The sequence below is a fragment of the Macrobrachium nipponense genome, chromosome 19, assembly GCF_015104395.2.
Source record: "Macrobrachium nipponense isolate FS-2020 chromosome 19, ASM1510439v2, whole genome shotgun sequence".
NCBI classification, from domain to species: domain Eukaryota; kingdom Metazoa; phylum Arthropoda; class Malacostraca; order Decapoda; family Palaemonidae; genus Macrobrachium; species Macrobrachium nipponense.
Window position 1 is genome coordinate 37,238,153 of NC_061088.1, and position 23,755 is coordinate 37,261,907.

A 23,755-nucleotide genomic window follows, 5' to 3' on the forward strand; every position below is an offset into this window, starting at 1 on the left:
TTTATGTAAATAGGAGATATCATTCTGCATTTACCTATGTTAGTAAGCTTGTAAATAAACCTTTATTGTGTTAGTGTTTCTTTCTATATTCGTATCCCCAGTTTCAACTGTTGGTGTTGAATTTTTTTTTTTTTTATTATTTCATATCGAACCTGAAGCGGACCTCTCTCAGAGGCCGTAACAGTGCTAAACTAGTCTAGTATTTATCATTTTCTCCACCAGCTTACACACAGCTGGTAAGAGCTATTGGTCTATAGCTGGTGGTTAGGGAAGCATCTTTATTAGGCTTTTTAACAGGAACAACTATGGATATTTTCCAGTCATTGGGTAAAATTCCAGTTTCCCATACTTTGTTTATAATCTTGAGTAAATCTTTAAGCACTTCATATATGATTGTATCCTCACCTGGAGTTGTGGGTTCACTAGAGGAGAGCGCCTTCCGTAATTCTCTCAAGGAAAACCTGTAGTTGTATGGTTCAAATTTTCCTGAATCAAATTTCAGTCATTTCGGAACTCCTAACTTTTTGAAATTCTCGAGAATAATTGTTGGTGCTGGAAACTTCAGAAAACTGTTTTCCTAGCTCACTGGCAACTTCAGTGGGCTCTGTGATCAGAGTGTCATTAATCTTTAATGCACTCAACACCCAAGAGCCCCGCTGAGACCCCAACAGCACATCAGAAAGGGAAACCCAGGCAGCTTCTAATGCATGCATGCACACACCAGCCCACCTCACACAAACCAGCTCACCTACACACCCAAAACTGTTTGGTTTTATCAAGAAAGTATCGTGGATCAGTCAGGTATTTGCATTCTCCACCAATGGCACAAGTGAGAGTCAACTCTGAATACTCCATCCCATACCATACCCTTTCGGGATAGCATCAATAAGCCAATCTGTCTGCTGGGAGTTCTTCCCCCACTAATGGGGACTGACTCCCCACTCCAAACGTATGGGCTTCCGGACAGAAGCCAGGAGTTCCACCCCGAAACACCAGGCACCCCCTGGATTCCAATGGGCTGATCCCTGGAGATGGTTCTGCCCTCAAGATAGCAATGGGAAAATCCCATCACTATCTCTTAGGTCCAAGTGATATCGCATAGCAACTCAACCACCACAACTCCCACAAGTAGCTTTGAATGCAAAGCCCTTCCAAAGCACGATCCCTTCTCAGACTCACCTAAGCAGTAAAATTTTACAAAAAGTGGAAATTCCTCTAAATTACTCCAAAAAATGATTAATACACAAGACTCTTGGACTCAAAACCCAGGAACAGATTCCTGGGGTTCAAGAGCCCCCTCACCACATCAAGGTGGTCTCACATTGAGGGGGGAGTGGGGAAATGGCCACTGGTGTATGAGTCATCCAGAACATTCGACTCGAATCTCTCGGCTATATCAAATGAACATAATGAGGTGTCAACTGAGGAAAAAGTTGAGAGTATTTGAGAAGTATGTTGGAACATCACTTTCATTTAGATAACAAAAGTCATGCTCCACAACAAACCTCTCTATGTTCTAAGGGGCCCTCAATAAATTTGGATTGAAGATGAACCTAAGGAAGGGTTCGAAAGCTTTTTGTAAAGTTTTAAAATTATACACGAACTCGCAACATTTTTTTTTTATTTTTGTGGACCCCTTAGAACATTATACATACTCTCGTGATAGAGTTTTTCCTTAACCTCTCTATGTTGGCCCCTGATATGTCAGTAGAGTGGTTGGTATCCCAAAGGGGACTGTGATCATTAAAACCTCCTACCATAAGTAGGAGGTCAGGTAAACATTTAATTAATTCAGATAGATCACTGAAGTTTGAATGGAAATTTGGTTGATTGTACAAATTACATACAGTGATCATACTTTTATCGGGCATATATAGTTTAACGGCATAGAACAGAGCTGGTATATTTAAAGGTTCATATGTTACACAGTTGTGAACATATATAGCAGTGCCAAGTTTTCCATCATCTGTTTGCAAATAACAAGCAAGGTTGTAGTGCCCAATTTGTGCAGAGTTGGGTCCTACATGTTGTTGGGATGCACATGAGGTTGTAGTCCCATACGACTCTTTGTAGCTCACCCAATTGTAAACGTGTCAAAAGACTGTTTACGTTCCATTGGATGATTTTATGATTCATTATTGGGTGGTATAGGTTTTAAATTCTGCAGGTTACAGCAGATTTTATTTTGTCTCTTGGTTTATACATATTTGAGGTGCTTTGAGATTTCTTAATTGTAGTATTTATTTGTTAAGAATTAAACTCAACAGTTGACTGTTTTTCATAACTGATTATTAATGTGTCTATTTTTTATTTAATTATTTCCCTCTTGTATTGCAAAGATTCAGAACATAGTCCATCCTCATGATGGTGGGCTAAAGGACATTTTTGCAACCGAACAAAATTATTTATGCAATTCCGGACCAAGTCTTCTGTTTTAGTTGGTAATTGGATGCAAGCACTTATAAAGCACTCATTCAACCACAAGACTGAACATGTTTGTTGTTGGTAATTGTTGATTCAGTCTTTCTGACTGGAGTGTTGCCCCCTTATTAAAGACCAATTTTCCTGCATTGGAAACTTTCGATTTTGTTTCAATTGTTTTTGTCCTCTGCAGTAAGGAACTACTTAATTTGCTGTTTAGTGGAAGATTGGTGTGTATTAGACACATTTTGATGTACATCAATAGTTTGATTTTCATTAGTGCCACACAAGGAAGTACTACTGTAATCAATCAGTGTCACAGGTTGGGATTGTTAGAGTGGTTAACTGGTCCATCACAAGTCTCTTGATGATTGTTACCTTGTTGTATATGTGATAGGGATGAAGGGCAGTTGTGAACCTCCACTTGTGATGAAGTCAGCATGATTTTTTTTTATTTTTTCCCTTTAAGAGTTCTCTCCAGGATTCTTTTCTTTTTTTCATTTCGAGAGTTGGAGTTATTTGATTCTTCTTCCATTGGAGTTCCCACAGCCAAGCTATCAGAATCTTTAATGTTAGTAGCAGCAGCAGTGGATAGAATGTTGTACTTAATTTGGATGTTAGTACTATTAGCATGTTGGATATGTTGCATATATTTATTATTCTGCTGCTTGATATTATGTTGGTTAAGTTTTAAGTTTTTAACGGCAGTTGTGAAAGAGGGATTTTTGGATGAATCAAGGGCTCCCCTTACTTTTGACTCCAGTCTAGCTTCTTTGGCCGTCATTCCTGTTCTAGTCATTAACAGTTCAAGTTCCGTATTGTATTGGTAAAGGGAGCACTCTTTAGATCTAGCATGATGAGCTAACCCCAATTGACACACTTTGGAAGACTACAATTCCAATTTGTAGTATGCTCTTCAGATGAGCAGACTGCACATATTGTCTTAGTATGACAGTTTTTGTGTGGGGCCAAATTTTGAGCATTGTGTGCACTGAAGTGGTTTTGGTATACATGGACGTACGTCTCTACTTAGTCCAAGAATTTTAATTTTAAGTGGAAGACTTTGGCCAGTAAATTTTACTTTTGCAATTTTAATTTGCTTATTCTTATCCCTCCTGCTTGGAACTGAATAAACTTCTAGGTCATGGATATTATTATACTTTAATTTAAGGGAGTCAAGTAGCAAGTGTCTTGAAGGTAGATCTTCACCCTCAATGTTAGGTAAGATGACTGTACCTTGTACAGTCAGCCCACGAAGAATTGGCGTAGTTTCTTAATTCATTGTTCGTTATGGAAATATTGCCATATGCAGGTGCCAGATTATCTACTTCACAATAAGTAATATTTCCTTACAAAGGTGCTATACTTGAAATATATTACATTAGAATTGAGTAGACTTATTCAACATATCAGATAATTATTTTGCAAAGTAAGGACAATTTCTAGCGATGGGTCCACGAATTCAAATTATATTCTCAACTCTAGCTTCTTGACAGCATAAACATTTTGAAGTTGGCTTTGCTGCTGCTTGAGTCTTGACCCTACATGTCGTACTGCACTGGGGTGTTGTCAATTCATCTACTACAGCCAATAAATAGTACATTAAGGCTTCAACATTCTTTAATAGCAATGTTTAATTAAACTAATTTTGTCCTTTGGTCAATAAAATAATTTGCATGACACATTTAGTGGGCCTAAATTTGACTTCTGATTTTCACACATGATTAGCATAGGTCTATTTTCAGCAGTATACTCTCCCGGATATGTAATGAGGGAATATTTAAATCAACAATATCTACATTAACCTGCTTTATTTGATTATTCCCGTTATTCGTTTTTTTATTGGCCATGTTCTCCTTTTTTCTTATCCTTTTCATAAAGGCTTAACAGACTTAGCTATTCAAAGTCAAAAAGCAATTGTAAAAAAATCAAATGCATATAATTCAATCTTTAATTTTTTATCAAATTCTTTGCATATCATCGTGTTTCATCTGGACATGTTGGAAAGCTGTGGGAATCAAAACTGACGAATACATTAAGAGAGGCTTACTTTCATTAAAGCTTTCTTGGGTTGATCTATCTGTAGCTATTCTTTTCTTCTAAATAGAAATTAATTAAAACTAGTTTCACATATATGGCTAGACCTACTACCATAAACATATTATAAGTGGCAGAAAGGATAAGAAATATGAAAGGTGACATTCTCGTTTAAGTCTATTTCAGATGTTTTCTTTTTTGTTAATAAAAAACTACTGCTTTAATCAGGGGTTGCTCTTTGACAGCTACAACAATCATACAAGGTGTAACACGAGTGTATGCAAATATTTTTGGGAATGAAAGATAAAGTATCTTTGAACAGAAAATATCTTATAAACATGCATTTTCAGGCTTCCGTTGTCGGTGAAGGGAATTTTAAAATAATTGTTATCATTAGTGATGCTTTCATGCAATGGAGTTTGTATTGAGAAGTCTGATCGAGTCGCCTGAGATGTAGAGGGGAGCGGAGGTGCCGTAAAGGAGTGATGGAGGGATTAGGCCGATGTTAAAGTATCTCCCAATAAAATGTATTATTTAGGTTTTGAAGATAAAAAATGCATGCATCATTGAGCCTGTTCCCCTCCCTCTCTCAGTAGCCATTTTGCTTGGTGAGACATTCCCGTGCACAGTCTGATTAATCAACAGATATCACACGTTTAACATACGTCTAGAATTTGAGAAGTATCTAGAAGTGTTCGTGAACTGTCGATGATAAAATTAGTGTGAAAATAGTAGGATAAAGCATCTACTAAGTTAGTTTATCAAGTGAAATACTGTAAATCAGATCAAGATTGCAGTATGTTCCAACTGTGGTAAGAAATGGCGAAATTTAGCATGTTTAGCAGATTCGCAATACGATGAGGTAGTAGGAAGGGAGCTGGCATTTATCATCTATGAGATCAACAACAGCCCTAACCAAAAGGATACAAAAGCATTCATAGACATATTAGAAGGATATGATCCTTCAAACTGGAACAAATCAACAGAAAACATTTGGAAAATAATTGAAGACATTCCAAATAAAATCCAAGTGGTCAAGAGACTCATAAAGAAAATTTACATCAATCAACATATTCCGACAAAGAAAATGAATAAGGTGAACATTGTGAATATTCTAATTGATGCAATAGGAAAAAGAATGCCAAAAGCATGCAAACTGTGTAAGGTGTGGTATAGCATAGTTAATCCACAAAACCTGATCAGAAAATGTTCTGCATGCAACATTCCGACGCATCCTCAATGTGCTGAAGTAATGCAATATTTTGCTCAACATGTCTATCTTGGATAGACAATGTTATTAAAGCAAGACTTAATGTACAAATAGTTGAGGATGAAGAAGAAGAGGAAGAGGAAGAAGTAGAAGAGGAAAACGGAAGAGAAGTAAACAAAACTGAAGTGACAGAAAAAAATAAGGAAAACAAAGAACTGTCGATGATAAAATTAGTGTGAAAATAGTAGGATAAAGCATCTACTAAGTTAGTTTATCAAGTGAAATACTGTAAATCAGATCAAGATGGCAGTATGTTCCAACTGTGGTAAGAAATGGAGAAATTTAGCATGTTTAGCAGATTCGCAATACGATGAGGTAGCAGGAAGGGAGCTGGCATTTATCATCTATGAGATCAACAACAGCCCTAACCAAAAGGATACAAAAGCATTCATAGACATATTAGAAGGATATGATCCTTCAAACTGGAACAAATCAACAGAAAACATTTGGAAAATAATTGAAGACATTCCAAATAAAATCCAAGTGGTCAAGAGACTCATACAGAAAATTTACATCAATCAACATATTCCGACAAAGAAAATGAATAAGGTGAACATTGTGAATATTCTAATTGATGCAATAGGAAAAAGAATGCCAAAAGCATGCAAACTGTGTAAGGTGTGGTATAGCATAGTTAATCCACAAAACCTGATCAGAAAATGTTCTGCATGCAACATTCCGACGCATCCTCAATGTGCTGATGTAATGCAATATTTTGCTCAACATGTCTATCTTGGATAGACAATGTTATTAAAGCAAGACTTAATGTACAAATAGTTGAGGATGAAGAAGAAGAGGAAGAGGAAGAAGTAGAAGAGGAAAACGGAAGAGAAGTAAACAAAACTGAAGTGACAGAAAAAAATAAGGAAAACAAAGAACAAGATAAAAGTATGAATGCAGAGATACTCATTGATATTACATATGAGGCAATCAAGCAGCATACATACGAAGAAATAAATTACAACATGACAACAGAAAAGAAAATCACAATGAGGCTCTACCCAGATCTGCACACTGATGGGAAAGAGGAAAAAATAGACAAGAAAGACAAAGTCTGCAACCTTTTGAAAAGAGGGAATTGCAGATTCGGAGAAAGATGTTATTACAAACATCCCAAAGTATGTCAAAACTATGAAATCTATGGTAAATGTGCATACCTAGATGGCTATGAGGATGATTGCAGAGATCTACACCCAAAAATATGCAAAAACCTAAAAGAAGGAAAAGGATGTAAGTTCAACAAAAAATGTAATTACGTATATGCACCCTGTAGCCATGAATCAAAATCAAATAAATAATCAAATCAAATAATAAAATCCAAAATAAGAAAGAAACAAATAGAGAGAGGAATAAAGAATATGTGAAGGAAAAAAGCAAGCCATCACCACGATATGGAGTGTCAGCAAAAAATTTCCAAGCATTAGCTCCAAGATACAGCTCAAGAGATAAGAACTGTATTTATGATGCAAGAGGATATTGCAGATATGGAGAAAATTGCAGATTCAGACACAAAATGAATAATTATGATGAAGGAAGATCAAATATTATGGAAAAGTTGGATTTTTAATGTCAGAATTTCTGGAAATGAAGAAAAGAACAACATACCAGAACAGGAAAGAGACGTAGTAAAATCCTTATTATTACCCATATTAAATGAAGGAGAAAACACGCAAACCATCATAGTGATGAATGTGCAGGGTTTAGTTACGAGTAACTCAAAAAGAAAAATAGAGTACTTAGAAGAACTAACCCAAATTGAAAAGAAAATAGATATAATGAATATAAGTGAAACCTGGTATTCCCAAGAGACTGGGAATGACGATCAAATAAAAGGGTTCCAAACTTATAGATCACATAGAAAAAATAGGAATCAAGGGGGAACGCGATATATGGGAAAGACATAAAACAAGGAAAAATATATGAGAAATATAGTAACTCAGAATGTGAACTAATAGCGGTAGAATTTGAATCTGAAAAATTAATGAACATAGTAATATATAGACCCCCTAATACTAAAGAGTTTGACACAATAATAGAAAAATTGGATGATATATGTAGAAATCACAAGGACTGGATTATTCCCCTATCCGGAGACTTTAACTTTCCTTTCGTAGACTGGAAAGAACGAATAGGAGATTGTGGTTGTATTTATACATATAAAAAAGAGTAATAGTAGTGCAGAAGAAAAGAGGCAATTCGAAAAGCTATTAGATATGCTACTAGAATACAACATTCAACAAATAAATCACCTGCCAACAAGAAAGGAAAATACTTTAGACCTAGTATTTGTGAATGAGGTGAATTATGTTAAAGAAATAATAGTTTACAATGCGAGTATTTCAGACCATAATGTCATAGAATTAACAGTCCATTCCAAAGCAAGTGAAAACAGAGATAAGCAAGAAATGAAAAAGTGGGAAGGATATGGAAAATACAACTTCTACTGTAAAAATATAAAATGGTCAGAAATAAATGAAGAATTAAACAAAGATTGGGATAACATTTTTGTAAGTGATGATATAATGGTAAATACGGAGATATTATATAAAATATTAGAGAAAATAGTGGATAAATATATACCGAAGAAGAAAAGTAAACATCAGTCATGCATACCAAGAGACAGAAGGATCTTGTTCCAGAAAATCAGAAAGTGGAAAAAAGGTCTTGCAAAAGAAAAAAATGCATGGAAAGTGATCAAACTAAAGAGTAAGATAGAAAATGCAGAACAAAAGATTATACAATAAAAAGAAAATGAAAAACGGGACTTGGAAGAAAAAACCCTAGTAAATATCAAGCAAAACCCCAAACTATTATACTCGTATGCAAAAAAAGATGAATAAAAGAAGAATAGAAATATGCCCTCTAAAAATTGAAGGGAGATTAACGAATGAAAAAAAGGAAATATGCAACATATTGGCAGAACGATATAAGAGAGAATTCACCCCTAAAATTGATAATGAAGATAATGATATAGAAGTAACGGATGAAAATAGTGAATATTTAGCAGACATAGATATCAATGAAGCTGATATTGTGCAGGCTATTAATGAAATTAAAAATGGAGCTGCAGCAGGGCCTGATGGTGTCCCAGCTATCTTGTTAAAGAAAGTAGTTCGTTCTATCGCAAAGCCACTTGCAATATTATTAAGACAAAGTATAGATACAGGCAAGATTTATGATGAGCACAAATTAGCATATATTACCCTTACTTTCAAAAGTGGATCAAATAAAAGGCAAGTAATTATAGGCCTGTGAGTCTAACATCACATATTATGAAAGTGTATGAAAGGGTAATGAAGAAAAATATTATGAAACATTTAATAAAAAATAATTTGTTTAATATAGGACAACATGGTTTCGTATCCAGAAAAAGTACACAAACCCAACTGTTAGTCCACCATGAGAACATATACAAAAATATGAAAAGCGGAAATGAAACAGATGTGGTTTATCTAGACTTTGCAAATGCTTTTGACAAGGTAGATCATAATATATTAGCGAAGAAAATTAGAAAACATAATATAGTGGATAAAATAGGAAGATGGTTAAAAGAATTTGTATACAACAGAAAACAGATAGTTATTGCAAACAATGAGAAATCGGATGAAGCTAAGGTAATATCCGGTGTGCCACAAGGTACGGTGTTAGCTGCATTAATGTTTGTTATTATGATTGCAGACATAGAAAGTAATGATAAGGATTTGGTAGTGAGTAGTTTTGCCGATGACACAAGAATAAGTAAAGAAATTACTTGTGATGAAGATAGGAACACGCTACAAAGAGACCTTAACAAAGTATATGATTGGGCAGAGGTAAATAGGATGGTATTTAACTCTGATAAATTTGAATCAATAAATTATGGAGACAGAGAAGGAAAGCTATATGCATATAGGGGACCTAACAATGAGACAATCACAAATAAGGAAGCAGTTAAAGACCTTGGTGTGATGATGAATAGGAACATGTTATGCAATGATCAAATAGCAATTCTACTGGCAAAATGTAAAGCAAAAATGGGAATGTTATTACAGCACTTCAAAACAAGAAAAGCTGAACACATGATTATGCTTTATAAAACATGTTCGTAGTCCACTTGAATGCTGCAATATGATATGGTAACCACACTATCAAAAGGATATTGCACAAATAGAGAGTGTACAAAGGTCCTTTACAGCTAGAATAGAAGAAGTTAAGGATCTTGACTACTGGGAAGGACTACAAACCTTAAAATTATATAGTCTAGAAAGGAGAAGAGAACGCTACATGATAATTCAGGCATGGAAACAGATAGAAGGAGTAGCCGAAAACATCATGGAGCTAAAAATATCAAAAAGAGCAAGCAGAGGTAGATTAATAGTGCCCAAAACTATACCAGGAAAAATAAGGAGAACACACAGGACATTAATCCACTACGCACCAGCATCGATAATGCAGCGTCTATTCAATGCGATGCCAGCTCATTTGAGGAATATATCAGGAGTGAGCGTAGATGTGTTTAAGAATAAGCTCGATAAATATCTAAGCTGCATCCCAGACCATCCAAGATTGGAAGATGCAAAATATACCAGAAGATGTACTAGCAACTCTCTGATAGACATTAGAGGTGCCTCACACTGAGGGACCCGGGGCAATCCGAACAAGATGTAAGGTCTGTAAGGTCGTATTCACTGGGCAGCGATAAAAAACAAAACAAAAAAGAGTAAGCCTAACTGAATCTCTCATCCATCAAAGGTAAGTTTGCTTATTCATTAGACACCTATCAAATTTCAAGTGTATTTTTAAAAATCTCTTCCTCTCCATCTAAACTATTCATCAGACACCAGTCATAGGCATAGATCTAGTCATGATTCCTGGTTCAGCAATATCATGATGAGGCGTTTGAATTCAAAATTCATAAATGAATGTTGCTCAGCAACATTTACACTACTGTATTGTCTCGCTCTCTAGTGGTGTTTCGAGGAGTTCCACCTCTAGGCCCATGTTCTAAACTTTGCCGTTCTCTAAACAATTTGATTCATCTATGTATGATTCTCTCCCGTATATTAAGCTTTCTTGATGTCTCTCTAAAACTTGCACCGAATGCAGTGCAATAATTCTCTTGCACAGCAAGGGATGTTTCTCAGACTGATAAATGACACATTTACTTTAGATTCCCACACATAGTGACATCAAAAGCAAGAGTGGGGTCGCATGGTTCACACTATTATCATTTTTTTTCTTTTTGTTTCAAATTTGATAGCATTTTGTGAGTTTTCAATGTTCTCTGTAAAATGTAACAAATGAAATCGTTCAACTACCTTCAACTTGATATTGAAATGATGATTTAAGGACTATATGTTAATGCGATACTACTTGTGATAGGTGTCTCCTATCTATTTGGTAATGTATATCAGTGGTTGTGCTATGATGTTTTTTTATTAATTTGTTTCGTTCACATCAATTTTGCTATACTATAGAAAATAGTTTTATGCAATAACATAACATGATGTTCGATAACAATCACATACAATAACATAACATGATGTTCTAAAGATATCAGTGACTGTTTTTAATGTCATTACATAAGATTTCTTCCATCTTTGAAAGAAAAACAGATTAATAAGGCATGAATCGTGCATCAAACCAGTGAACAAAAAATTATGAAACTCTGCCACCACTAGTTTGAGTGTGTACATAATTTAACATTTCATGGCTTGTCATTGTTACTTTTACGCCATTCATTTATTTTATGTTCAAAAAGGCAGTGGATAGTTTTTTAGTGGTTACTTCTAGTAACCAATCATTAGTTTTGGTATATCTGCAGTTCATTTCTTGGGATGGACACAGGTTCAGTAATTTGTTTTTAACTATAGTAGTTAGAACTTTATGTTCTGCTTTTAGGATCAGAAATTTTGACCAGTACTCTGATCCAAAAGGTGGTCAAAATGCACCAGCGTAGGGTCCAGTTGAAAGTTTCTTTTCCGTTTTGGGGCTTGCTTTGTGCGTGATGCCTGTGTTGGGGGGTTGGGAGGGTTATTCACCTCCGATTCAGTGTCATCTTTTACTATGTATGGTTCCAATGTTACAACTTTGGAATCTACCAAGTGGTTTTTACTTTTTTCAATTTTAATGTTATTGAACCCTGACGGGTGATCTGATACTTCACTTGAAGCAGGATGGTGGTTCTTTGATGTGCTAGTGTCATCTACACCTACACAAGGGTGGTTAGAGGAGGGGGTTCCAGCAGTCAACTGTGCCGCGGCTGTACCATCAGAGGGCCCAGGGGTACTCAAATCTTTATTTACATTTTCCATAAAGATTAGAGAGAGTTAAAAAAAATACCTGAAAATCTCAAAAAAAAAAATATCATCAGCCTTTAATGGAATTTATTCTTCCACATATGGCACAAGTGAGAATTGACTTCCAAATGTCCACATCCCTACCCTACTCCACAGGGGATGGCACAACTAACTTAGTGTGGCCCAAGTGTAAGCTAACCCGCTTGGTAGGACTGAGAGTACTACAAGAATCCAATCATCCCCACCCTAATTACGTTATGGGCAAACCGGATAGAATGCAGTCCTATCTCCAGAACCAGACCCCCCTGGAATCCATGGTCCAGCCCTGAAGAATAGTTCCACCCTTGAGATAATGAATTGATATCCCTTAGGTCTGAACATTATCAAGTAGTTGATGGTCCTACCACAGTTTCCACAATCTAGCTTCGCATATAAACCCAATCCCAGTTATGACATCTTTCCTTATTTATCAGGTCCAGTAAATTTTGCAAAAGCAGAAAATCCCACAAACATTAATCCAAAGAAATATTATTATGATATATGGGACTCTTGGACTCAAACCCAGGAACAAATTCCTGGGTTTCAAGAGCCCCCTCACCATGTCAAGGTGGTTCCAGGTTGAGGGGGAACTAATCTTGAGAATATGGTTGGACCTATGGGGTCCAAAATTACCCCATAACATGAATCAGTTGTTCCTTGCACCATGCAAGACCCCCAACTTGAGCAGAGTGCTTGGCCATCAGACCTGTTTGTAAAGAATTCTACTATTTCTTTAATTATTGGTGGTGACGTTTCTGTAACTGTATTTTGCTACATTTTTTATCACTGAGATTCACAGAAAGACCGGTTTCACTTTTGTTATAGTTACAAGTTTTTTTTAATTATTTTTGGGAAGATACAAGTTTCATAACATCTAATTCCTTTTATATATATGACTTAGATGTTCAGTGGCACATGACATCAAAGAAAGGGCATTGATATCATTCGCTGAAAGCAAATTACAGTAATTAATCTAAAACTAAAAGAAAATATGCAAAAATCATTAAGAATTAAATCTTTAAAAACGACCAGCATCTGCAATAATTCTAATAATGCCTCAACAAGGAAGAACCTGTCACCCTCATTGCATGAGGGTGACAGGTTAGTATATATGTATAAGATCCCTATGACTGGGGCATGTAAACAGCATAAGCTTCACAGTAGATTTCATAAAATCTTCACAAATAAGCTAGAGATCACCAACCATCATATATATGTACATGAATCAGAAAAATATGTCTTACACATAAATGACATAGCACTCTCTCCATCCTCAGAAAATAGTTCCATACTTCCATGGGTATAATGACATCTATGATTTCTTTACTAAGTCCCAACATCCTTGTTGAATGCCTGGAATTAGGTATATCTTAGTTTAACCAGACCACTGAGCTGATTAATAGCTCTCCTAGGTCTGGCCCAAAGGATTAGATATTTTTATGTGGCAGGGAACTAATTGGTTAGCTAGCAATGGGACCTACAGCTTATTGTGGGATCCGAACCACATTATATAGAGAAATTAATTTCTAATCACCAGAAACAAATTCCTCTGATTCCACGTTGGCAGAGCAGGGAATCAAACTCAGAACTACCGAACTGGTAGATGAGCATGTAAACCACTAATCCAACTTGGATGCCTGGAATTAAAGATTTTATTTGTATGAAAAATCACTGTAAAAGTGGAAGTTTTTTTAGAAGCACATAGTTCAATTTTTTAGTTTAGATTGTGGAACAATGATTTTATTGTGCTTAAAAAGCCCTAAACCAGCTTTTTTGCCAGTATACATTGGGGCTTCTTACATTTTGTGATTGTTAGCTATTTGTAGGCAAAAAATATTTATAAATCTATTTTGATTGTTAGCTATTTGTAGAAGCAAAAATTATTTATAATTCTATTTAGAAGTTTTATCTAAAGAAATGTTTCAGTTATTATTGATATAGATAATCCTTTCAGGTAAAGATGTCAGCAAATGCCTACCAGGCAGTGGCCAACAATCTACATCAATTTAGAGAGAAAATGTTAGCCAGACTGTAATATTGTCTATAGTCTATAACCAAGGATCATATATCCTCAAGGGTGAACAAAAATAACCTGGATTTGATAGTAGCCTGAATTAAGGACATATCCTGTTTGTTGGGCTAAGGGCCTAGGCAGTAGCCTAAGTTTACACCAAACGCCTTAAGATTTGATAAAAGGCTACAGACATTTCTCCCTTTTATATAGCCTTTATACATAAGCGTTATCTTAATACTATAGACTATCATGTGCCTACCCTTAAAAGGGAATTAAATAATCTAGACAAATTAGACAATAACCTAGGCTAGGTGATAGGCTAGCCTAGCTCTAGGAGACTAAAAACATTAATTAATCAGGATTAGACAATACAGGCAGTCCCCAATTATCAACGGACTCGGTTAATGGCGATCAGGTGATTTATGGCAACATAACAGGCCAAGTTTCGGTTATCGGTGCCATAAGGTGCCAATAATAGAGTTATGGCACCATACCATTCCTAACAGGCATCATTAACCAGTTATTGGCGCCATAATTCACAGAGTTCTGGTTAATGGCGGTTTTCGCTTATCAGCACCCTGCCGAGAACGAAACCCCTGCCAATAACAGTGGGCTGCCTGTAACCTATACTAGGTGATAGCCTAGTACTATAGTATAAAGTTTCAAATTAGTAAGTTACTGTTTTATATAGAACATCAAAAACAGTTCATAGACCAAATGGGCTATGAGGTAGTAGCCTATCTTGATGGCTACAAATTACACCTGGGTAATCCCATACCTTTAAAGGTAAATTAATTAATCAGGATTAGACAATAACCTATATTAGGTGACAGCCTAACTATAAAATTTCACATCGGTGAGTTTTACATTAGAAAGTTACTGTTTTATATATTAGACCAAATAGACTAGGGCTAGATATGAAAAATTTGGGTTAGACAAAAGATGTTAGCATAACTATGAGTTTACATGTAAGTAACTTTCTGTTTTATATAGTCTTTATATTTGATCTGGATTATGCAATGTAACCCTTTTTTCTCAGATCAAGATTTATGTTTGGGTCAAAACCCAGCAACATCAATCCCCAGTACCTTCCAGGTGTTTTATGTTTTGGCAAAAACCTACTAACATCAGTTCCCACTAACTCCTAGGTAAACCCTGCAGAGAAAGTAGAGGAATTTTTACACGGAGGCATTCTACTATGGGATATGAAGTGGCCATTGCCACTGAAACGACCCTGCTGAGCCCAGACGGATCAGGGACAGAAATTTCAGTTAGCCATGGGTGACACCTTCTAGAAGGAATTCTATCCCCCTTTGCAGCTATCACTGCTGAGGAGGATATTTCTCCCAAAAGGGAGACTAGGATCCATCTGACTCCAACTGAAATTTACTATATTTTCAGTAGGGTATTGTAACTTACCCAGGACTTCTGCCTCTTTGGTAACAGGCAGTTACAGTTCAGTTGTTGAAGCTCAGTCAAAATGTGCAAGCTTCTCCAACGGGATACGCATACAGCTTGCGGCATTTAATCAATTCCATAAGGAAATTATGAATAACATCAGAAAACGTCTTTGCCCCAGAACAACAATGTATGAGGGACATGATGCATGATTCCAAAAAGGAATTTAAGTTAGTCCAGTACACTCCAAAATGTAAAAGTGCTTCTTCCTGCAACCCAAAAGTGAGAGGGGGTACAAATGCTGCCCAAATAAGTTCTAGTGTTGGAATTCCGACTGGAAACCACTAATTGGTCAGTTCTGAATACAAGCTTAAAATAAAAAAATGATAAGGGCTCCATTACTCATCTCTGATGATACTAATCATCCTTGATTAGCTGCATAAGTGCGCATTTTCTCAACCTAAGGTAAATATCTTAATAATGAGAGAAAACTATGATCAAAGCTGTACATGTGAAAGACCACTAACAAAAACAGTCTTCTTACCTGTGTCTATACCATTAAAAGCTATAGAAGATACCATTTATCAGGACCAGTTATTCACCAAGGAGTTCAGCCTTTCTGTCCCTTCATTTTCTAAATTATTAATGTTGTCAAGACAGATTTTCAGAATTTTGTAGTTATTAAAACAATGGCCGAATTAAAACCACTTGCATCAGTCATCCCAGTTTCGGGAAACTCCGCCAAGGAATGGGCAACGCTACAGCTCCCTTCTGAAGGGGAAAAGGAGAAAAGCCTCCTTTATTTATAGCTACACAGCAATTTATGACCCCTACCAGAAGAATCTCAGAGATGACAGCCTCAGCAGAATTTCATACTAGGATCCACCTCTTTAGTATTACAACTTCTACCACCTTGCTAGAAGTTGTCATCAAAAGGTTTCCAAATTGTTCCAGAACAGTTGTTGCTGTTGTGGTAAAATAAAAAGTCTTATGAGAACCCTGTGGCACATAAAAGTGTGAATGGAAATATTGGAGGGCTCTCACTAGTCACTGCCCAATGTAACTTCATTATTCCATAATAACCCTTTTTGTAAGGACCTGTTTGAGGAGCATTCCGTTTGGGATTGTTCGTTACGAACAAAAATTTCATTAAAATTATTTTGTTTCTCTTTTCTTTTCTTTTTTATTGGTTTATTGTAACTGGTGATTATTATTTTTCATTTATTCTTTTTTCTGTTGGGCCTCGTTTTCCCCCATTATTCCTTTTGCTTGAGTAAATTACTAACATTAAGGTGAAGAGAACTTTAAAGCCCTCCTTTATCATTTATGATAATAATTTTATACCTTAGTAGGCCAGTTTTAGGTCAACCAAAGAGTATGGTAAGGTACCTATACCCGAGCTTTAGGTTAGCCTAGATTTATCAAATAATTCAATTTCTATCCCTGCTGAGTTTTGTGCAGTGGTTAGTTGAGTGATTATTATTAAGACTTAAAAGTCCATTTATATTGAATAAGGCTTACTGTATCTGTTTACAAGCCTGGGGACTGATGCCCCCATGTAAGTCAAACCAAGTTTTCGAGCTAGGCTAGGATGAATCTACTCATGTTCTCCTAGACTAGTTTATTTAATAAGATTTTGATGGTATTATTACTTTATGAATTAATTTATGTTTGATTTTGAAACATTGAAACATTGTCCTTCTCTGTTATAAATCAGGCTAGGCTCGACTAATATTATTTGAGTTCCAAGACAGGTTGAGCTGCTTTAATTCTTTCTTTTGCAGCTTGGGTGAGAAGAATTAGCTTTTATCCAAGTGTAAAGTGTCCTGAGTTATCCATTTTCTGTTTTCAAGGTAAGGCAAGTGAATTTTTTCAGTATAGGCTAGGCTGCAAAGTGTTTTGAGTTATCCGAACTCAGTGCACTCGATTATTCTGAGTATAGAAACTGCGTAACATATCTTAATTTTACAGTCCAATAATCATCACTTACCAAATTCCCACACAAAAGGAATGCCTATCAAGGGCAGAGGTAGAGAAAGAGGGTACCAATAGAAATGGTAAGGTTGGGGGTCGACTTCAATGACACTACAGGCAATTGAAGTCTTACCTTTGGGGACACAACATTAAACAGGTTGGGGTGGAAAAAGTCTCAATCCTCCCCCTCCTGTAAAGGGGTTCTTCCAAACACAAAATACCCTCTCTAGAATTTTACATGCAGATAGGTCCTGTTAATGGGAGCCAATGAGAAATGAGGATATTTGCCATCAAGCACGTCTCTCTAAGTGTCCCCAAAAAGGATTCCTTCAAACAAAGTGATCCTAGACCTATCTCATTGAACAAGCACATTGTTTGCTAAATTTTCATATTAACTACCATTGTCCTAGTGCAGCGTTTCTTAACCTGGGGTGCTAGCACCCCCAGGTGGTGCTGGGGAAGGTCACATATGTGGCAGTAAAATATCAGTGTTTCTGTAGTGAAGGAATACATTCGGGCAAATGTAGTCTTAAAGCATTTTTAAAATTCAATAAACTTTAACCTGATTTTCAGATATGTTGCAGCATGGTGATAAAACACTTGATTTGTACGAGCGTTCCACACTTTCATATTAAGTCAGTATCACAAGCTTTGTGATAGACCTACAGTGTACACATTTTTTGTTTTGGAGAATAAACTAAATATATGATCAAGATGTATCACAATTGTCTTTACTTTATCCTTGTAGTAACTAGGTTTTAATCAATGGTAGGGGGTGCTGGACTGCTTAGGCCTGACCAAAAGGGGTGCTGAGGTCGAAAAAGGTTATAAAACGCTGTCCGAGTGTGTTCAAATGTTCTAAATGGAACTTAGACAACTATAGATCTGAAAGATGCATACTGGCACATCCCTGTCACTGTTCCCTTCCGCCCCTTCCTAAGGCTCTGGATAGGAAAAGATATGTACAGATTCAAAGTCCTGCCCTGTGGGCTAAACATTGCCCTAAGATTTTACAAAGTTAGTAATGGCAGTTCTTCAAGAAATCAGAAATACAACTACTAGCCCACCTAGATAACTGGTTAACCTGGGGGTCCACAAGAAAAGTGCTTGAAAAACTTAAGAGTAGTGGTCAACTGACTACAGTCAAAAGGTTTTATGATAAATTGGCAAAATCCCACCTTACACCCAGCAGATGCTTTCCGTAGTTGGGACTGTGTTGGGATACATTTTATGGCTCATACTCAAAACAAAATAAGGCATTAGCTCAAAACGTGCCTTGCACAGCTCAGAGTTTCCAAATGTCAATTACAATGTATGACAGGCTTATTGCAATTTGCATCAATAATAGAAACAATAATCAGATTACAACATACGAATGTGAACAAATTCTAGCTATTCCATACAACAAACAAGATGCGAGACCGACCTTATCAAAAGATTAAAAAAGTTAGAAAGATACTTCGGCCTTAATCTCAAAAGGAATCTCTAGTGATATAGGTCACCCTGACTCCTCAGTCTGTATGAATGACGATACACAGAGATGCCTTGTTGACTGGTTGGGAGGATCGTCAGGTGGCAAGAAGGTGTTCAGCTACTCTGTGGAATTGTCATATCAATTTCCTGGAGCTGATGGCTGTCTTTTTGTCTCTCAAAAAACTCATGCCTCCAGAAGAGACATTTGGTTGGTTCTGGACGACATGACAGCAATGTCCTACATTAGAGGTCAGGATGATACTCATCTCCTCTCAATATAGTGATGCTAGCCATCCATTGATGGGGCAAGCAATTCAACTTGAGGAGTCTCTCAATGTAATAGTAGACTCCCTATCAAGGAAAATGACAGCCTCAACAGAGTGGAGTCAGACAACCACTCTTTTTCAGAAAATATCTAACATGCTTCCACAAATGGAAGTGGACCTGTTCACCACACATGAGAATCACAAACTGCCAAGCAAGCAACAGCAAGAGATGCCTTCCTACCAGACTGGAACAAATGGAGGACAATATAGTACCCTTCTCCTCCATTGTTCCAGATTTTGAAGGTGTGGAACCAACTCCAAACATACTAAGGAAAAGCTTACTTAATAGCCCCAAATTGGCCAAACAAGTATTGGTTCCTATTATTTTAACAACAGGCAAACAGATAAATTCCAAAACTGCATGCCGTTTTATCTCAGTCAGAGGGAGGGAAAATTGTTTCAGGATCCTCCTTTCTAAGCCAAGACTTTCACGGGTGGATTTTCTTAAATAATATCTAGACTGTGAAAATAACTCGCCCAATATTGCTTGGTACCTAGTGCAAAAATTACAGACTTCATATGTCTGGCAATCAGTATAGTATATGGAAGATATAGTTTACATTATATCCACACCGAGAGCCCAGTCAAAAATTCTATAAAACGCTTTCAAAATTTCTTACCCCTTTGAAGAGTTACAGCTTGCAGTTACAACAATCATGGATTACAAGTTGGCATTACTGGAACCATTGTTTTATAATTTCATGATTTGACTCTAGCATATAAGTTGCCACTTCCCTTCTGTGGTCCTTTTCACTATAAAATCCGCACTAGAAGGGTTCCAATCATTTGGTCCCTGAACAAGGTGCTTAGACTTTGATCAGCCCCTCAATTCTGTGGACCCAAATACAACCACAACTCACAACTACAATATGCAATCTTCTTGATTGCATTAGCAAACTGGGCTCTCTTGGGCTGGGACAATACATCATGCAAACAGCTGACAATCAATTATTATTGCCTCTGGGCCTGTCATTCCTGGCCAAGAATGGAATTCCTTTAAGAAGGAAATCACCTATTCTAAGTAAACTAGAATTAGCAGACAAAACATTGTCCAGTTCAAGCACTTAAGGTTTATCTAGAGGTAACGGCAGACATCCCAAAAGGTCCGTTTTTTCCAACACTCCAGCAACACTTGCCACAAGCTTGAACAAATTTGACTACACTGTATATTGGTAGGTGGCATGGATAGTCTTGACCCATAGGCGCTACAGTGGCAAACCGAGGGTCTTCCTAACAGGCAGGCATGCTAACTATCACTGGGAAGGTTTGACAATGCTGCAACCATACCCAGCATGAGTTCACTTTGTTTCTTGTTCTTTGCTACCAAACCTAAAGTATTTGGAATAAAGAATGGGGCCTTGAAACTAGTGTCTTGACTCTGCACACACACACATAGAAAAAATGCTTTTTGGGTTGTCAGGATTAAAATTTAAGAGCTTTTCGTCACCTGTCAATTTCTTTGTAAAGCTCTTTGAGGACGGGACAACAACTACACTATCAAAACAGGTTTTGACGTAGAAAAAAAAAAAAAATTTGGTAGTCACTGTCGAGTCCTCAAAACCCTCCCAATTCACGGACAAAGACATGGGAATTGGGTAATGGATCATCCCACACTGACCAACAGAAAGGAATGAAGGCTTGGTCGAATTTTGGTCATAAGTAAACTATGTGACGGTGTGTATGTGCATAACCACTCCTTCTTCTTGCAGTTTTGATATAGGTAAATTAGGCATTAGCATTCACTGAGGATAATAGAAAGTGCCCTCTTATCCTGCGTCCACTTACACTTTGTGTTATAATGTTTATCATTACAACACAATATCCGGCCACAAGACCAGTTAAGAGAATTCTTTGACATAAGTCTGGTCACCATGGAGCTCTGGATAGACCAAGGAAAAAAGGTAATCCTTGAGGACTCGACAGCAACTACTAAAAACAGGCTTTTCCTATGTCAAAACCTGTTTTTTATGGTAGTCTATGTGGCTCTTTTAAGCCATATACCCCTACAGATGGAATGCAACATATTACTTTTTTCTTTTCTCCATACTCTGAATCTTATAAATCCACAAAAATCAATGAGTTGCTTGAGTTAAACACAGCAAATGCCTCCAAGACACTTTTTGGATCCTGTACTTCCACTTCTGAAATTTTTTCATTTGCTCAAATAAACTGTTTTTTGTAGTTTTATGGTGCAGTGAATATTTTCTTGAATTACTATTCACCAGTGATATTTGGGTGAATGTTTTCCATGGTGGCCTTCAATGAAAGATTTTTTCCTGAATCAATAAGCCCTCTTACTTTTGACTCTGGTTTTTCTTCTTTCGCTAGAATCAGTACATATTCTTTCCAGATACAAATACATCTTCAGTTGGTGCACTGCCCATCTGAGGGATGGACATGTTCCATTTATAGTGTGAAATGTAACAAAACTCATGAAACATGTTTTCAATTACAGACTTGATTTCAACAAACACAAAATCCAGTTCTGAGAACAAATAACTCAAAAGAACTATTCTATCTATCCAATTACTAAGTTTTTATGAAACTGGAACCTACTAAGTAATATGGTATAAAGTTGTATCCATGGCCAAAATTGCTTGGCCAGACCTGTAAAATTTAAGACTGTTATCTCACAGGTTTGGTTAAATCTATTAATAATTGAAATAACCAATTATCAATGTTATTTTCTTCTTGTCATAGGAAGTACAACTTGTACAAATAAAAACAAAATGATATTTCCATTGTATAAAAAATAAAACAGTACGGTAAAATTTTATTTTAATTTCAAATAAAAATAACAATCCTTCAAAAAATTTATCTAAATATAACACTTAGAATCAGTCCTGTAGTTATCTCCTTAAGAATGAACGACACAAAATTTGCAATTGGCAATTGACACAGTCTACTTGGCAAAATCTCAGAAATTACTAAGAAATTTAACTATGAAAACAACCACTCTTACAATAAACATGAATATATTTTGGGAGTGTAAAAAAAGTAGCTCCAATATACTGGCTTCAGCAATTTTCAGCATTAATCATATGTACAGAAAATGCATTACCTAGTTCATTATCTTAAAGCTGCATTGCTCTACTTATGCAGCTTTGAAACTGTTAATATTTTACTGAAACTGACAAAAATACTACAAAAATATTCATTCAAGCTGGTGATGAATGAGCAGAAAGGCACTTCATAAAGTTGGCTCTCAAAGTTATACACTTCTCCTTGGACAAGAGATCAACTCTCTGTGCATAAATGAAAGTGACATTTTCATCATAATGGTAACAAAAGACTGAACCTTTTGTGTGACAAGTACCATAATTCAACTCATCAACAGACAAATTTAAGAGAATAAAATATTGAAAACAGAAAAATTATTTCTCTAAATTTGCATGAAGTATTTTTAAGGAAAAAATATACTTTGATCAAATAAATCAAATGAAAAATTATTTTTTGGCCTATTATGGATGGACAGGTACGTCTAAATTAAGAAATAATTCTTTACCAGTGTACAGAAAATTAATAAAAACATCACTTCATAACTTAAAATCTGACCTAAAATTGTTCCTCTCATATGCGGGAAGCAAAAAATACTTTCTTTTACAACTTAAAAATGCAAAGCTATTTCATAGAACAAGTATTTTCTCAAAAATAACAGTGACCCTATCACTGATATAGTAATGAACTTTTAAAATAAAAATTAAAATATTTATCCCCTTAACACAAATAAAAGCATAAACAAAGTGAATTAAAAGAACTGAGTAATCATACAAACTCACTTAAAAGAACTATGTAATCATATAAACTCACTTAAAAGAACTATGTAATCATATAAACTCACTTAAAAGAACTATGTAATTATACAAGGGAAAATAAAAAACCCCAACCAAAAGTTAAAATAGAATGACATTTAAGTCATGCATCTCATATCTTATATCTACTTAATTTCTAGTAAATTCTAAAAAAAAATTCTAAAAGAAATTTATACTGTACACCAATTACAATAATAAAAAAAATAAGTGACAACACTTGTGTCCTAATAAAATAAAATTTCATTCTTATTTTGAATATTAAAATTGATCCACTTAAAACCTAACTAGCTATAAAGTGAGTTCACTTGGGTGCTACCACGAGATCTCATTGCTAATAACCAGGGCGGAAGGTCTTTGATAATACGCTTCTCAACAAGATCAAGGTACAAGTGAAAAACAGATGGCGAACTTACTTGCATCTCTACCTCGCTAAATCTGAAGTCTTGCAATTTAGGATTCTGCAACAGAATAAAATGTAGTTGTACCTATGCCATTTTTATTCTTATCTAACTGACGAGAGGTTGTAGAATAAAAAATACAGTACTTCTAATCCCAAAATGAGAAACAGAGAAAAAACATACCACTTATTTGAAAAAAGTTACAAGCTTAATACCATCACTCTGGTATCTTAAAAAATATCTAAGGCAAACAGGAATAAAAATCTCCCATTTTTATGGTTAAAAGATCCACGGTTGTATTTACGTATAGTTGTA

General features: G+C 35.9%; 1 protein-coding gene across 1 annotated transcript in view; it reads right to left on the reverse strand.

Annotated features, from left to right (window-relative positions):
• Positions 1-21,990: 21,990 nt before the first annotated feature.
• LOC135216258 (uncharacterized) overlaps positions 21,991-23,755 on the reverse strand; it is a 148,462-nt gene continuing 146,697 nt past the window's right edge. Inside the window, exon 3 of the mRNA XM_064251425.1 lies at positions 21,991-23,500. Coding sequence (XP_064107495.1) covers positions 23,327-23,500 — 174 coding nt within the window. The 3' untranslated portion in view covers positions 21,991-23,326. The remainder of the gene's footprint in view (positions 23,501-23,755) is intronic.